Source organism: Lepus europaeus, chromosome 21 (assembly GCF_033115175.1).
Source record: "Lepus europaeus isolate LE1 chromosome 21, mLepTim1.pri, whole genome shotgun sequence".
Classification (NCBI taxonomy): Eukaryota; Metazoa; Chordata; class Mammalia; order Lagomorpha; family Leporidae; genus Lepus; species Lepus europaeus.
In genome coordinates this window covers 46,628,681-46,646,339 of record NC_084847.1, presented here as the reverse complement: position 1 = coordinate 46,646,339, position 17,659 = coordinate 46,628,681, and the positions used below count along the sequence as shown (strand labels likewise).

The window sequence follows — 17,659 nt, the reverse complement described above, 5'->3', positions numbered from 1 at the left end:
GTGGGGTGAGCTCTCTTGCTGCCCAAATGCATCTCATCTAGGGCATGAACCAGCCTTTTGTTCAGAGTATCCACACTGCATACGCTACCCCTTTGTTAATGACTGAGTGACTGTCTCTGTTATCAGAGCCCCTGTGTTCAAGTAATATTGTTAGTGATCATTAATCTCTTATTTTGCCTAACTTACAGATTAGACTTTATTGTAGCTATGGGTGTTAAGGGAAAAACAACCCTTGTATTTATTGTAGCTATGGGTGTTAAGGGAAAAACAACCCTTGTATGTAGGAGCTCAATACTATCTGTGGTTTCAGGCATTCAGATAAGGTTCTTGGCACCTGTTGTCCAAGGACAAGGGGGAACTACTTATACAGTAGAAAGAAAAGCGATGGAGCTTTGGTGGAGACCCCTAAATCTCAGAGGTGTGCCTCGCCCACAGTAGGCCAGCTTGTTTTTATTTGTTAATTAGGTACCAGTCTTGGGCCCAGTGGTTCACATGCCTGCATCTCAGATCTGAATGCCTGGGTTTGAATCCTGGCTTTAGCTATGGATTCCAGCTCCCCACTAATGCAGAATCGGGGGGGGGGGGGGCATGAGTGATGGCTCAGGTAATTGAACCTCTGCTCCAACCCAGGGCCACTGCAGGCATTTAGGGAATGAACCAGTGGATTCCCATACATATTCTCTCTCTCTCTTCCCCACCCCCAAATAAAAACAAGTAAGTAAAGCTGTTAATTTATCCTATTTGCATTTGGTCCATTTCTGGAGACTTTGTTGTGAGATTTCCACAACATCAATGAGAAGCATAAAACCTCAGTTCTGTTTTTATGATTTTATGGAAGAAACTTGTTTTATTTTTTTTTCTGCAATTGTACCTCTAAAATGATGATGGAAGTGCATGGAAGAGAGATTTTTGCCATAAAATATGTGCTTTGCTCCAGCTTTTCAGAACTATTTCTGACACACAAAGCAAGGTCAAACCAGGCCTGCGAAGCCGCGATGAATCACGACCCATCCGAGCCATGAGGACGCACATACAATCGAATGCCCTGGATGGAGCAGCCTGAGCCTGCCCAGAGAATACATGGCCACAGCTGCACCAGCTGCACTTGCGGCTGGCACAGAGTTCCTTCGCCATATGCTCACCCTTCTTCTCGTCCTTCCAACAAGGCCAGCAAGCACGAGAGAGAACCGTGGCCTTGGAACCAGCCTGCAGGGTGTGTCTGCACCCTGACCATGACCTTGGTCCCTTCCTCCCTCCAGGAAACTTTCTGCCCCTTTCCTCTGGCCGCTCTCCCTTGCTCCAGAGCTTTTCATAGTCTACCCAAGGGCACCATAAGCCCACCGCTCAGACGTCCTGATGCCAGGAATAGGCCTGCTTTTCAGAGTGGGGAAGTAGATGCAGACAAAGCCAAGAAGAAATCTTCCTGCACCTTTAGCCAGGGCAGGATCCACGTGCCGATCTAGGACAGAGCTCAGGAATTTAAGGCAGAAAAGAACCTTTAAGATTATTGAATGCTTATCAAATGCAATCATGTTATAGAACATTCCATGTAATGTAGTTTAACTTTATTTTTTAAATTTGAGAGAGAGAAAGAGAGAGCACTCCCATCCACTGGCTCACTCCCCAAACGCTGTCAACAGCCAATACTGGAGAGCCGGCTGAAGCCAGGAGCTGGGAACTCCATCTGGGTGACTCAACTACTTCAGCCATCAGCTGCTGCCTCCCCGGATGCCATAAGCAGGAAGCTGGATCTGGAAGCTGAGCTGGGACTTCAACAAGGCACTCAAATACGGACCACAGACATCCCAAGCTGCAGCTTAACGGCTGGGCCAAAACGCCTGTCCGTTGATCCAAAACGTCTTCCCCCAGGGCCTTTAGCACACACGCACTAAGAAGGTACGAGGTCAGTGGAGCTGGTTCACATCCTGACGCAGCTTGCGGAAGCTAAGCTGAACGGCAAGGACCGTGAAGAGCAAACATGACGAATGATGCCTGGAGGCACAGTAGCTTGCCGCATGTTGTCACACATTAGATGTTCACAGACTCTCTGAGTTAATCGAGACATTCCCACTTGACACTGGAGGAAACAGAGGCGGAGGCCAGAAATTCAGTTCCTGAACCAGTGTACCGCAGCTGGTTCACATCACTGTCTTACTCTCTTTCTGTAGGCCCTGCTTTATTTAAAAATCCCCCTTCCTCCAGGAAGCCTTCCCTGCTTAACCCCAGGTCAATGGAAACTTTTTAAAAACAAAGGAACACGTTCCCCAGTGAGGTTTTCTGTAAAACACACTATGTAGAATGGACTCAAAAGAAGCTATTATGCCCACCTATCTACTCTGCACCACAAAAGTGGGGCCAGCGCTGTGGCAAAACGGGTAAGGCCCCCACCTGCAGTGCTGGCGTCCCATATGGATGCCGGTTCAGATCTCGGTTGCTCCACTTCCAATCCAGCTCTCTGCTATGGCCTGGGAAAGCAGCAGAAGATGGACTAAGTGCTTGGGTCCCTGCACCCGCGTAGGAGACCCAGAAGAAGCTCCTGGCTCCTGGCTTCCGATCGGCGCAGCTCCAGCTGTTGTGGCCAATTGGGAAGAGACCTCTCTCTCTCTGCCTCTCCTTCTCTTTTTGTGTAACTCTGACTTTAAATAAATAAATATATATATATATATTTTTTTAATTTTAAGATTGATTTTTATTTATTTTAAAGACAAGAGTTACAGAGAGAGGCAGAAATAAAGAGGTCTTCCCATCTGCTGGTTCACTCCCCAGATGGCCGCAACGGCCGGAGCTGCGCCGATCCGAAGCCAGGAGCCAGGAACTTCTCCCGGGTCTCTCACCCGGGTCCAGGGGCCCAAGGCCATCTTCCATTGCTTTCCCCGGCCATAGCAAAGAGCTGGATCAGAAGAGGAACAGCCGGGACCAGAACCGGTGCCCACATGGAATGCCAGCGCTCCAGACCTGGGCTTTAACCCACTGCGCCACAGCGCCAGCCCCAATAAATAAATCTTAAAAAAAAAATACGACCTGGCCTTTAAAAGAAATAAAATACTGATCCATGCCACAACACAGGTCGACCGGGAAAACACCAGGCTCTGTGAAAGAAGCCAATCGCAGAAGACCACATACTATGTAAGGACACTTCGAAGTGTCAGCAGAAAAATTAAACACCAGGGTTAGGCTGCTGCCAAACATGTTTTGAAATCATATAGATGAGGAGTCTTCAAAATATTCCTGGAGGGCCCAGCACTGTGGTGCAGCAGGCTAAGCCATCATCCCCTATGAGCACCGGTCCGAGCCCCAGATGATCCACTTCTGACCAGCTGCCTGCAAACGAACTTTGGGAAAAGTTTTCAATTAGCAATAATCGCGCCTCGGATAAACCTCATTGGCTACGATACTGCCACCGCGCAAAGCTGCAAACAAGCTTTGGAAAAGAGCAGCCAATAGAATCAGTCCTTGGGAAACCCAGATGTAGCTCCAGGCTACTGGCTCGAGCTGGGCCCACCCCCAGCCATTGTGGACATCTGCAGAGTTAACCAATGGATGGAAAATCTCTCTCTCTCTCTCTCTCTCTTTCAAATAAATAAAATAAATCTCTTTAAATAAATCTCTTTAAATAAACCTCTTGACTTTCAAGACAGTCGCAGAAATGCACATTATGAAAAAATTGTGCATGGATTTCAAAAGATTTGGGGAGCAAATGACCTTTGCATTCCACTTCCCATACTCTTTGAAGTTCCCGGTATGATTCTGTGTATGTGTAACACTTCGAGGCGCCAACCTCCTGGGGGCAGAAAGGAGACCCTGGTGGCCTGTGGCTTAGGGAAATGCAGGTGATAGAAGATACGGGCAGACAGGACTTATTTTAGAAGTGATGAAAATGGCAGGCATTTGGCATAGCAATTAAGATGCTCCCACCCCGAATCTGAGGGCCTGGGTGTCAGTCCCGCCCCCACTCCTGACTCCAGCTTCCTGTTAATGTGCACACAGGGAGGCAGCAGGTGATGGCTCAAGTGCCTGGGTTCCTGCCACTCAAGTGGGAGACTTGGATGGAGTTCATGGCTCCTGGTTTTGGCCTGGCCCAGCCCTGGGTATTGCAAGCGCTTGGGGAGTGAATCAATGGATGGGGGAGCATGCTCTCTCTCTCTCTCTTTCTCTCTCTCTCTCTCTATCTGGACCCCCCCACACACACACACCCATCTATAAAATACTTAAAATTAAAAAAAAGCAGGTGTTCCAATTTCCACATCAGCCAGAACCCCTTCCGGTTGTGACCCCAAACCCACCTGTGCAACCCCCAGAACTCTGCAGAACATCCCCCCGATCTAATCCAAGTTTCCTCCTCTGATGGAAACCGAGACACGACCACCCCACCCCCAGTCTCTTGACTCCAAGCGCAAGGCCCCTCATCCATCCAGCACCCTCTGCCTTCCGCCAGTGACACAGGGCTCACCCCAGGCCTTACCGTCCATGTCCAAACGTTGCATGATGATGGCCAGCTCCACCTCACTCGGCATGTACCCCAAAGAGCGCATGGCCATGCCCAGCTCCTGCTTGGAAATGAAGCCATTTCCATCTCGGTCCAGCACCCGGAAGGCCTCTCGGATTTCTACAAGGGAAGGCAAAGAAAGGGCTATGGTTATGTGGCTGGCGCAGATCCAACTCACGGCTGTTACTGCTGTCTCCTCACCACTTTCCAACTGTATGGCAAAACCCTTCCAACAGGGGGCAGCAGGTGGTGCAGCGGTGAGCACACCACTCGGGATGCCTGCATTCCACATGGGAGTGCCTGGGAGTCAGTTCTGGCTCCGCTCCTGATTCCAGCTTCCTGGAATTTCTGGTTCAAGTCCCAGCTCCTCCACTTCCAGTTCCAGCTTCCTGCTAATGTGCACCCTAGGAGGCAGCGGGTCCTTGGGTCCCTGTGAACCATGTAGAAGACTGAATTCAAGACCCCTGGCTTTGGCCTAGCTCAGCCTTGATGGTTGTAGTCATTTGAGGGGAGTGAACAGTCCCCAGAAATGGACAGAAGTGCGTGCTGTCTGTCTGTCTCTCTCTCTCTGCCTTCCAAATAAATAAAAATTAGGGAAAAATCTTTTTTTAAAAAGATTTATTTTATTTATTTGAAAGAGTTACAGAGAGAGGTAGAGACACAGAGAGAGAGAGAGAGGTCCTCCATCCGCTGGTTCACTCCCCAAATGGCTGCAACAGCTGGGGCTGGGCCGATCTGAAGCCAGGAACCAGGAGCTTCTTCCGGGTCTCCCATGTGAGTGCAGGGGCCCAAGGACTTGGGCCATCTTCTGCTGCTTTCCCAGGCCACAGCAGAGAGCTGGATCAGAAATGGAGCAGCCGCGACTTGACCCAGTGCCCATATAGGATGCTGGCAATGCAGGCGGCAGCTTTACCCACTACACCACAGCGCTGGCCTCCCCAAAAAATCTTTAATTAGATAAAATGCCAGGAAAGGAACAAATAAAAAGACAAGGAATGGAGGAGAGGGAGAAAAAAAAAAAATAAAAGGCAGACAATGTCTGGCCCTGGGCGTCCTCAGCCAGTGTAGCAGGCACACAGGTGGACGTGGCCCCAACACAGACTCCTGTTGGCCAAGGTCACTTCCCGGGAAGTTTCACCTGCTGAGCTAGGCCGACCTGCCCTTCGCTGCTGCCCTCAGGAGGCAGGGGACCGACTTGGGACGGATTGCACAGCCCTGCTGCGAAAGGAACTGTGCAGAGAAAGCCTTCTCCACTCATCAGAGGACAGGAGTTAAGCACCCTGCTGTTTTTATTTCATTCCTCTAATTTACAGTGGTTTTACGGCTATAAACAACCTCCGATCAATAACAGTGCCATGGAAGCTCAAAAGACATCTTTAATCACTTTCTCCTGGGTCTGCAGAGACCTTGATGCTGCTATCAATACGGCCTGTTTCACTGGGCAAGCGATCTTCCCTCCTCTCGCCACCCCCACCCCCCCCCGGCTGGGGCTGCTCTGAGCGCCGAGAGCATCCTCCCGGAACCCCTGCGGCTGCTCCTCCTAGGCTGGCTGCATACGTCCCCACACATCATAGCCCTGCGGGGCACAGCACTGGGAAGCCGAGATCCCACTGGGAAGAATGGCAGGTTTTTCCATCATATCTGAGCACCCCAGACCTGCAACAGCTTGGCGCTTTCACTAATAAATCCATCAATAAGCCCAGGGCAAGCTCAGGTGCGGCAGCTGCCAACAGTCACCCAAGAGTCACTCCACACTGCTGACTGATCACGTAAGGAGTACTGTGCTCCGCGCACATCCTATTAAAAGATTAAATGTGATGGGGCCGGCACTGTGGCGTAGCAGGTAAAGCTGCCGCCTGCCATGCCAGCATCCCATATGGGCGCCGGTTTGAGTCCAGACTGCTCCACTTCCAATCCAGCTCTCTGATATGGCGTGAGAAAGCAGTGGAAGATGGCCCAAGTCTTTGGGTACCTGCACCTGCGTGGGAGACCTGGAAGAAACTCCTGGCCTCTGGTTTCATAATGGCACAGCTCCAGCCATTGCAGTCAACTGGGGCATGAACCAGCAGATGGAAAACCTCTCTCTGTCTCTCTCTGTGTCTCCTTTTCTCTGTGTTAACTCTGACTTTTAAGTAAATAAATAAATAAATCTTTTAAAAAAAAAAAAAGAAAGAAAGATTAAATGTGCTCCACCATGCAATAGGGCTCTGCTCCTTGGCCCTATAATTAAAAAAAAAATCATTATTATTTATTCGAATGGCAAAGTGACTGAGACAGGGAGAGACAGAGAGAGAAAGAGATCTTGCAGCCACTGGTTCGCTCTCCAAATGGCCGCAACCAGCCGGCACTGGGCTAGGACGAAGCCAGAAGCCAAAACTCCATCCAGCTCACCCATGTGGGTGGCTTGGGCCACTGTCTGCTGCTTTCCCCAGACACATTATCAGGGAGCTGGACAGGAAGCAGAGCAGCTGGGACTTGAACAAACGTCCGATACAGGATGCCAGCATTGCAAGCAGGGGCTTAACCCACTGCAACACAGCACGGGCACCTTAGCCCTGTGCTTCAATCAGAACAGAAACTTCCTGTCACTCCCCAGACTCAAACAGGACACTTGGCCCTGACTCATTTATTTGCCACCTCTCCAAATATCTGACTGGGCTCCTGGAAATAATTTGGAATTTCACACCCTTGTCTAGGCAACGCTGTTTCTCCTTTGTATTAGTTTCTTGTGTTGGCTGTCACAAATCACCACACTGATGGTGACATAAGCAGTCTGGAGGCCGGACAGGTGACATCGGCATCACTAAACCCCAGTCAAGAGGCCAGCAGAGCTGTGCTCCCTCTGGGGGCTCCCAGGGAACCCATGCTTTGCCTCCTCCTGCCACAGGTAGCTGCCAGCACCCCTTGGCTTGTGGCCACACCACTCCAAGCTCTGCCTTCTCCTCTTCTGTCTACAAGCACACTGTGTTTGCATTGAGGGGCTACTCAGAAAATCCAGAACAACCACTCCCCTTCCCAAGATCCCTCATGGAGTCACATCTTGTAAGGATTAGGATCTGAAATCAGGGGTTGCTTTTCTGATTGCTAGCCTACGTCGCGCAGTACTTCTGCCTGAAACACTGTCCCTTCTTATTTCCTTGCCAAAATCATACAGGTCTTCCAAGGCCAAACTGGGGGCCATGTATTCCATGAGAATGTCTTTGCTCACCGCAGCCAAGTTCCCTCCTCTCCTGCTGACCGTTCGGCGGCGGCAGATTTGTGCCTTCCACGAGACACCTAGCCCATCCTATCTAGAAATACCATGACTGGTGTAGACATTCCGGCTTCTCTGAGCTAGGAGCTCCTCACACACCTGTACCCTCACCCGCACTCTGCAGGAGCCGGGGCATGGATAGCTTTTCAATGGATGATGAGCCTGGTAGGGATCATAGATTAGTAGGAAACTCATTATCAATACTAATTCCTCACGCCCAGTGTTTTCTGTGAGCACACACGAGCTCCAGCAGAGAGAAAGCCAGCCACCGAGCTGGGACCCCAGGCTCCCGGCCAGGCGTAATAGCTAATTAGGGCTGCGGCCAAGCCCGGAGGCCTCAGTTTGCTCAAGTGTAAAATGAGCCGGGTTGGCTCTGAGGCTCCCAGAGGCCCTCGCAGCCTCCTTTCCGTGGGTCTGCAGACATTGTAAAGTGCTTAAGAGAAGAACAGGAAGCCTTGTTCTCTTACACACCCTATTAATCCACTTTCTTTCCATGCACTGTAGAATAGAAACAAATTTCAGTCCAGGCCAAGTTCTGAAGCAAGGGGGTTGTCTGTCTCTCTAGTCTTTTCCCATCAGTGAAACACTCGTGTGATTACCTAAAGCAGCCGCAGGTTTACCCATCAAGTGGCAGGTGGCCCAAAAGGGCTGAGAGCCACTGCTTGGCCAGAGGTCATGGCATGCAACGCTCAAGGACACTGCAGTGGTGAACTTGGCCTTGTGCAGCCTGGGGCCCAGTCCCCAGATGCTGTGAACGGGAGAATGCAAAGGCAGGGTCTCTTGCAATGCGAGTTAGCCCACAAGGCAGCCAGCCCCAGCTCTGCCCCTGCAACCTGGGCCGGGCGTACCCACCTCCGCCTCAATCTCCCCATGGGAAAATGGGTTAGGTTGGATCTCTTCCCAGCCTGGATCATTAGGACATACCATGGGACAGGTGTGCAGCTGGAGTCGTGGATGGCCACCGGCAGGCGGAGCCCTGCCCCTGGTTCCCTGGACCACACGTTCCTGAGGCCTCACCTTCAAATGCCACGGCTCTGAGTCAATCCTGAGCCCTGAGCACTGGTGCTATGACCTGATGGAGCAATGCCCTTCTGTTGACAGGGCCAGGGTCCTGTGGCCTCCCTGCATGCCCTAGATCCTACCAGTGACCTTCAGCCTGGCTCTTCACACTGGACACCCCAGACAGGCCTGCAATCTTGGCCTGAAAATGAGGGCTTTGGCCACTGTGTCTTCCCCTCCCCACTTGGCTCCCGGGGTAACTACCAGAATAGCCTCCCCCTTGCACTTGCAGATTTGGCCAACCAAAGATGGACAGGTCACTCCAAACTGCCTGCAGTCGAAGGGCCTTGCTCTAGCCAGGCCTTGAGTGGCCGCAGTTTGTTCCATCTGCAGAATGCAACTGGCTGGCCCTCCGCCGTATCAGTGAGTGTTGTGCTCACTGGGTCCCACAAGTACGTAGGCCAAAAGCGACCCTTCTCTGCATAGACTATCTACTCATGGCTCCTTGTAGAGAACCTGTGTGTGTGTCTGTGTGTGTGCAGACAAAGCTCACTACACTTTACTTGCTTTGTAGATAGCAGAGAAAGGGGAGGAAAAAGTACAAAACCAGAGAAACTACTTTGTGTGGAAAGGAAAATCCATTCACACCAGGAGGAAGCGTGTCTCGAAGTCTGGGAGTGATATGCGATGTGTGCCTCGTTTTTTATTTTTAATAACAGAACAGAGTGTGAGAAAAGTATGCCCGTAAAACCAGTGGAGACGTTGGCAGAGGCAGGATCCTTCCTGCCTCCGGCGACGGGAGGAGAGGGCTTTGGCCACTTTCCCACCCTTGGGAAGTGGGGACCACAGACGGAGTTTGCAGGAACAACCCAGGAAGGTTCTATGCCCTGCACAAGAGTGTATCCCTTCTTTGGGCTAAAGTCTGATGTGTTTCAGAGCCTCGCGAATGTGCTGTGTTTCCGGTCCTCCATTTACTCTCACTGCTCACTCGCAGGCAACACACTCCCCTCCAATAGTATTACAGCCATTCTACACCCTCCAAGATGCCTTGGTGGGGGCACCGAGGGGTGTCTGCCTGTCCGACAGTCACTGTGTGGGATCTGAAGGGAGACACAGTAGGAGGAGACTTCTTCTGAGAGAAGGAATCCAGCCATTGCCTACAGAATTGCCCAGAATGCAAGGTGTCCATTCCCCCAGGGATCTGGGCACCTCCTGTCTGCAATGATGCCGATGGTCATTAGCCAGGCAAGAACTTGAATAGATATGATCCCGGTCTAGAGTTCAAGAGATTAACTTCTCATTACTCCAGTAACTTTCCTCTTAAAAAAAAAAAAAAAAAAGCATGGGTACTGTTGGCATCCAGTCAGTGCCCTCTAAGAATGGGATTTAGCCCCACAATGTTTCTTTTTGGAAGGGCAGAGTGATATACAAAAGGAAAGAGAGAGAGGGGAAAGAGGAGAGAAAGAGAGAGAGAGAGAGAGAGAGAGAGAGAGAGAGAGATCGTTCATCTGCTGGTTCATTTCCAATGCCTGGGGCTGGCTCAGGCTGAAGCCAGGAGTCAGGAACTCCATCCAGGTCTCCCACGTGAATGACAGGAGCCCAAGCACTTGGGCCGTCTTCTGCTGCCTTCCCAGGAGCATTAGCAGAGAGCTGGACAGGAAGTGGAGCAGCCAGGACTCGAACTGGCACTCTCTGGAGAGGAAGGCATCACAGTTGGCGGCTGAACACTGTGCCACGATGCTGGCCCCCAGGTTGCTTCCTAAGGACCCGGCCAATTCAGGCAGGAACAGCTGTGAAGGCACGACTTCAGACTCATTCCCCAGGCATCAAAAGAAACCCAGACAGCAGCCAGCGTCGATAGTAGCGGGCTGATGGTCTAACTTTGAAGAATCAGCTGACATCTCTGGCACTAATTTACAGCCTGAAATTAATACTAATGAAAAACAATCATTTTTCCTATCTCCATTCCTGTTATATGCAAAATCTACTTATTTTCTACAGAAATGCATCTTGAAGAAGCACGTGGGTTCTAACGGCACGAAGTGATGGCTGTATTAAGGAAGATGTATTCTGTTGACATACATCATTGAGAAATTGGGAAACTGGGAAAAGATGCAGTTCAGCTAGGCTAGGCAAGGCAATTATTAAAAACTGATGCAGGATCTTGTGTTATGGCATAGTGGGTAAAAGCTGCTGCCTGCAGTGCCAGCATCCCATATGGGTACCAGTTTGAGTCCCAGCTGCCCCATTTCCCACCCAGCTCTCTGCTAATGTGCCTAGGAAGGCAGCAGAGGATGACCCAAGTACGTGGGCCCCTGCACCTACGTGGGAGACCCAGAAGAAGCTCCTGGCTCCTGGTTTGGAACAGCCCAGCTCTGGCTGTTGTGGCCATTTGGGGGAGTGAATCAGCAGATGGATGGAAGATCTTTGTCTCTCTCTCTCTCTCTTTAACTTTGCCTTTCAAATAAATAAATCTTTTATAAGAAAGCAATGCAAATGAACCTGGAGAATTTTATATACAAACCTAATTATCTGTATTCCAAGGAAACAATAGGACAAGGACTGAGCCAAAGGCAACAGCAATTTAAAAGAGGTTTCCCTTTTCTAAGAAAGGCCAAAACATATATGTGACGATTCATATGATGGTTCATTCTATAGAGTTACTGTGTACTGACTGTATGCAAGATAAGATCTACAAATAGTAAAATCAACTTTACAAGTGTTGAGAAGTCTTCTAGCTGAAGAGATACAGGGGTGACCAGGTGTTCACAACAAGTGCAATGATCCAAGTGGTAGGGTTTGGGTGATAGCTTGAGTGTCCTTCCAAGGCCCATGTATTGAAGGTTCGGTTCCTAAAGTCTGTACTAACGTAACTGTAATGCAGGCATCTTCTCTTCCCTTTCCACACCTTGGCTAACGAGGGACGGCTGCTGGTGTTAGGAATTACTAGCGAACAGCAGAGTCTGCGCAGGAATTTTGGGAGCCTATGGAGAGGAGCCAGCCTGGAATGGCAGACTAAGCTAAGGAGAAAGCATGCAGCCATGAGCTGGAGACAGCCGAGCTCCATTGTGGGGAAGCTCCATTATCGGGACAGAGCCTGAAAATCTGCTCAGTGAACTGGACTTGTTATTGCTGCTGCTTGAACCCTCCACCTGCATCTCCCATGCCCTTAAAAACCCATTGGCTTGGTTTGCTGGGAGGGACAGAGCATGTTTTCGATCCAGAGCTCACTCTTCCCTCAAGACTGCTGGCATCTTGAAATAAGAAACCCCTTCCTCTTACTAACTTTCATCCCTGGTGCATTTGCTGTCCAGAGGCAAGTAGCAAGGGTCTGATGATGTTGTCTGTTACACGCAAGGACTGTTGGGAACCACACTTGAATCTAACGACTATTAAGGCCATGGAGAGAAAGACAAGGTGGCAGAAGGGAGAGATCGTGCCAGGACATGGGCATGTCTAGGAGACAGGCGGCATGGATGGTGGGGAGAGGAGACGCTGAGAGACGAAGGTGGAGATGTATGCCAGGGAGAATGGCGGAGGGCCTGTGGAGCCTCTGAACTCTACCCTGGAGGCCAGGAGTAGCAAGGGACAGCCAATGGCCTAACTAGGCCTACCTTCTTGTTTTGTAAACAAAGTTTAATTGGAATATTCCCAACCTGCCCATTCATTTGCACATCATCTGAGCTTTCTATTGTGTACTGCCTTCTGGTGATACTAGCAGAATGGAATAATTGTAACAGGCACCCTCTGGCCCGAGTTCTATGGTTAAAGCTTATGATCCCTGATGCAGGCCCCAAGGAACACTTCAATGGCATTAAATCATTTTTAAAAAAAAAAAGGATCGGGGTTTTAAGCCAAGGTCTCTCTCTGACATCAGGGTGATGGAGATAGGAGTGCCAAGAGGTGAGGTGAGGGGCTATCTCAGAGTCAAAGACAGACACGAGGAGCCTGGAGCAGGGACCTGCACCACAGCCAAGGGCGCGGGGGAAGAAGAAGGCCCCAGAGACTTTTCCGAGATGAAAGGGACAGGACTAGAGGAGGGCTTGGATGTCGGGATTTGGGACAACCCTGGAGTTGTAGTGTACGTGGTGGGTCCGTGGTGCTGATGGCAGCTGAGGGATTGTCCAGGGGAGACGGATTGTAGACTTTCTAAGGGGGTGGGGGAAGCAGGGCTTCGGTCACTCTGACAGGGAGCATGGGAAATACTTGGCTTCGGGCAAAAAGGGATGCTGCAAATGCAGCGGGAATGGAAATGGGGGAAGAATGGCAATACCTGCATATAAACCGTGGCTCAAGCCCAGTGGCGGCGTCCGTGTGGACAAGTCCCAGTTTAATTATAATAAATCAGTCCACAAACACAGCCGATTGGTTTCAGTAATTAAGGAGCACAGAGGTGAGCGCTCCGCGGGCAAGGGGACAGGGTCCTCGTGGAGGAGGGAGGTGGGGAGCTGAGGCTGCATCAGGAGCTCCAGGCGCTCCCACGGTTAGCGATGTCAATCGGAGACAGGCCACATACAAGGGGGTTTTAAAGAAATTCATGGAAATGTGTCTTGTGCAAAAACTCTGTGTGCAAAATTTTTGACACCAATATAAACATATTTTTGTTCCGTTTGTCCGTGAGCTTTTTATTTATTATTTTTAAGATTTATTTTATTTATTTGAAGGGCAGAATTACAAAAAGAGGTAGAGACAGAGAGAGGTTTTCCATCTGCTGGTTCACTCCCAGATGGCCGCAATGGCTGGAGCTGTGCTGATCCAAATCCAGGAGCCAGGAGCTTCTTCCGGGTCTCCCATGTGGGTGCAAGGACTTGGGCCATCTTCTACTGCTATCCCAGGCCATTGCAGAGAGCTGGATCGGAAGAGGAGCAGCCAGGACTAGAACCGGCGCCCATATGGGATGCTGACGCTTCAGACCAGGGCTTTAACCCACTGCGCCACAGCACCAGCCCCCCATGAGCTTTTAAACGACCCTCACTGACGGGGTGGAGGACGAGATACAGGGCAGTTCTGTATTGCTCTCCTATGACCTGGATTTTTTTTCCTCTTGGCATATTTTTAAGAGGGTGATAAGATAGACAGCAGGCATTTGGGGCAGTGGCTAAGACACTGGTTGGGGGCCAGCAGCATGGTGCAGCAGGTTACGCCTCCACCTGGGATGTCAGCATCCCTTATGGGAGTGCCAATTCGAGTCCTGGCTGCTCTGCTTCTGATCCAACTCCCTGCTCATGCACCTGGGAAAGGTGCAGGTGATGGGGCCAAGTACTTGGGCCTCTACCACCTACGTGGGAGACCAGGATGGAGGCCTGGCTCCTGACTTCAGTCTGGCCCAGTCCTGACCATTGTGGCCATTTGGGGAGTGACCAGCAGATGAAAGATCTCTCTCCTGTCTCTCTGTCACTCTGTGTTTCAAATAAATAAATAACTCTTGTATATATATATATATATGTCCCTTGGGACACCTGCAACCCCTGTCAAAGTACCTACATATGAGTCCCAGCTCCACTCCTGTTGCTCGTTTCCCGCTAATGTGCACCCGGGAGGCAGCAGCTGATGGCTCAAGTACTTGGGTCCCTGGCACTCGCGTGGGAGACCCACACTGAATCTCTACCTCCTGGCTTTGTCTTGCTCCAGGCCCAGCTATTTCAGGCCTTTGAGGAGTGACCCAGCAAATGAAAGACCTATCTCTCCCCTCCCCCCACCTACTTCTTAAAAGGGTTAAGGGACCCTCCATCCCGGGTGCTGTATTATCTGAGCTCCCACAGTAAACGCGCATGCCCAGCACCTGTGCTGCAGGCTCCAGTGAAATGCACCCAGCCCTGGAGGCGCTGCCTGCATTTGTTTCTTTGTGTGTTTAAATGAAATTTTATTTCAGGATTTTAGGAAGCTTAATGGACTTAAAATTTACCCAAGGGGAAAAAGATACACAGGAGGTGGAGGAGAGAGAAATGAAACAGAACGCTGGGAGGTGAGGTTTCAGAGAGCCGGAAAAAAGCTTGGAGACCCTGGGCAGTGGCCTTTCAGAGACGAACTGGCCTGGTGCTGGAGGAGTAGGGGATTGAGCTGAGGGCTCCAGGTCCCTGTTGTGAGGACGGTGCAGAGGGACACAGCTGGCGATGGTGACTGGCCTCCCAAAGAGCCTGTCTGTAGGTACTGATCCCTAACTAGCCACCGCCTCTGAGATCCAAGGTTGGATCTGGAATCCAAGGTTAGAATCCAGTGGTGAGCAGGGCTCCTGCAAATCTCAGGCTCCAAGATCACCCTGGCCAGACATCGCCTTGCCAAGGGGGAGTCACTGTTAATCCCAGGAGCAGGCTAAAGGGCCATGAAACTGAGCCCCTGTTCCTAATAGCGTTAGTGTTGACTCTATCAGACCCCAGTCTCTCTCCCTTTGCCTGTAGTTCCTCTGTCCTCACTGTGGGGATTCCACACCAACTCCTTACTAAAGAGAAATGCCCTAAATGAAGGGAGTGGGGCAAGGATCAGGACTCAGCATTGCGAGGCTCAGAATTCAATGACTGGGGCCGTCGCCGTGGCGTAACAGGTAAAGCCACCGCCTGCAGTGCCGACATCCCATAGGGGCGCTGGTTCGAGTCCCGTCTGCTTCTCTTCCGATCCAGCTCTCTGCTATGGCCTGGGAAAGCAGTGGAAGATGGCCCAAGTCCTTGGGCCCCTGCACCCGCATGGGAGACTGAAAGAAGCTCCTTGCTCCTGGCTTTGGATCGGCGCAGCTCTGGCCGTTGTGGCCACTTGGGGAGTGAACAGCTGATGGAAGACCTCTCTTTCTGTCTCTGTCTCTCTCTGCCTCTGCCTCTCTGTAATTCTGAATTTCAAATAAATAAATCATCAAAAGAAAAAAGAATTCAGCCATTACCACCATGGCCAATATTCCATCACTAGACTCATTTTGAGATGTTTTACAGCAACATCCAGTCCCGGTCAATCAAACAGCTCATCTAGCCATAGGCCCCACAGTGGCTGTAGCCCACTCTGCCATCACAGCATCTTCAGATGAACACGCCAGCCTGCTATCACGGACCAAGCCAAGGAAGCTCACCACAAGCACTGAGGACCAACGGGACACCCGCACAGAGCCGACCGGGCTCTGCGCAGTCTCCACTTCCAACTCTCAGATTCACCACCCTTCATCCCTCGCAGAGGTCAGCCGTCGAGTGACGGTTGCCTGACTCCTGGCTCTGCCCACTGCAAAATAAACTCTGGCCTTCTTCCACTGCCCCCACGTCAGTGATTGGTTTCTTGTACACCAGGCAAGCAGACCAAGTTGTAGCGGTTCTGAAAGCAATTCTCCAACAAGGTTTGGGGTGTTGTGTTACAACCGTGTTGGGGAAAGGAGGTCCCAGATCTCAAGTTCAAGGTTGGCGGGTCAGCAACGCAATGATGCTGCTGTGGCCCTCACGTCCCTGCTCTCCTGGGCTGAAATCACCCTTTAACTGCAGACTAAAGCCAGCGCCTTCCCTGGCTGGCATTCTGAAAGACGAGCCTTCTCCATGACATTAGGTGGTGAACTTATACTGACAGAGACTGTCTCATTTCTCTCTTTAGCTCTAACGGCATGAGATGGGCAGAAAGCAAAAGCCATTACGAAGGGTTTAATAACTAGAAGAGCGTTCATCCGGCCCCAAATTTTGCACCCCCAACAGATAAAGCTGCGTTGATTTGATTAAGCTAGGTAGGTTAAAGCTAATGGAAAAAACCCCCAGCGGTCAAAGAACATAGAAAATTAGAACAGAAAGTGACAACGAAGCCGCTGGCAGGGCTGAAAGGAGGTGATTACAAGAGACTTGAATATGGATGAGGAGAAGAAGTGCCGGAGGGTCCCGACACAACAGGGCAAGAGACAGAATTCTCAGGCTGCTGATGAGTGGAGAGCAAGAAGAAGGGTAGCCAGCAACAGCATGGTAGTCTATCTGCAGTGGTCTTGGCTCCACTGATGGGACAGGGACAGAGCAGCACGCCTACAGGATCAGCCAGGCGTCCGCCCCCCAAAAGACTGGAGCTAACCCTGTACAGGAGCGGAGTGTGGCAGGTGTTCCAGGTTATACATTAATTGATGCTTTTAATGCTTCTCATGAAAAACGCTCCCAAAATGTACAAAGCAAGCATGGATTCTGTATCAGCCACAGGTCAGTCACAGCCATTGCTAACATATTAAGGCATTTATTCCAAAATTGTTGTTTTTTTTTTTTTAATTTTTTTTCTTATTTGAGTGCAGTGAGTGAGAAGGAGAAGGAGATACAGACAGGTGGAGAAATCTCCTATGTTGGTTTATTCCTCAAATGCCCACAACAGGTGTAGAGGGCTGAAGCTGGGAGCTGGAAACTCAATCCGGGTCTCCCAGTGGGTGGCAGGAAGTGAATGACATGAACCATCACTGTTTGATCAGCAAGAACCTCAGGTCAGGACTTGGAGCTGGGAAGCAAACCAGGCAGGGACACAGGTGTCTTAGCCACCAGGGTAAAGGCCTATTCCCTTTTTTTTTTTTTTTTTTTTTTTTTTTTTTTTTTTTTGACAGGCAGAGTGGATAGTGAGAGAGACAGAGAGAGACAGAAAGGTCTTCCTTTTTGCCGTTGGTTCACCCTCCAATGGCCGCTGTGGCCGGCGCATCTCGCTGATCCGAAGCCAGGAGCCAGGTGCTTCTCCTGGTCTCCCATGCGGGTGCAGGGCCCAAGCACTTGGGCCATCCTCCACTGCCTTCCCGGGCCATAGCAGAGAGCTGGCCGGAAGAGGGGCAACCGGGATAGAATCCAGCGCCCCAACCGGGACTAGAACCTGGTGTGCCGGCGCCGCAAGGCGGAGGATTAGCCTGTTAAGCCACGGCGCCGGCCAGGCCTATTCCCTATTCCAAACTTTTGAATGCACAGCATTCTTAATTAAATGGGAGTCATTTAGCTTTAGATCACTTA

The 17,659-nt window shown here is 50.7% G+C and overlaps 1 protein-coding gene and 1 pseudogene across 1 annotated transcript in view; both read right to left on the bottom strand.

The window, feature by feature from the left end:
* Positions 1–17,659, bottom strand: part of CALN1 (calneuron 1) — a 543,987-nt gene that overhangs the window by 279,491 nt on the left and 246,837 nt on the right. The window contains exon 3 of the mRNA XM_062180668.1: positions 4,463–4,606. Coding sequence (XP_062036652.1) covers positions 4,463–4,606 — 144 coding nt within the window. The remainder of the gene's footprint in view (positions 1–4,462; positions 4,607–17,659) is intronic.
* Positions 3,330–3,412, bottom strand: LOC133751121 (U4 spliceosomal RNA; annotated as a pseudogene).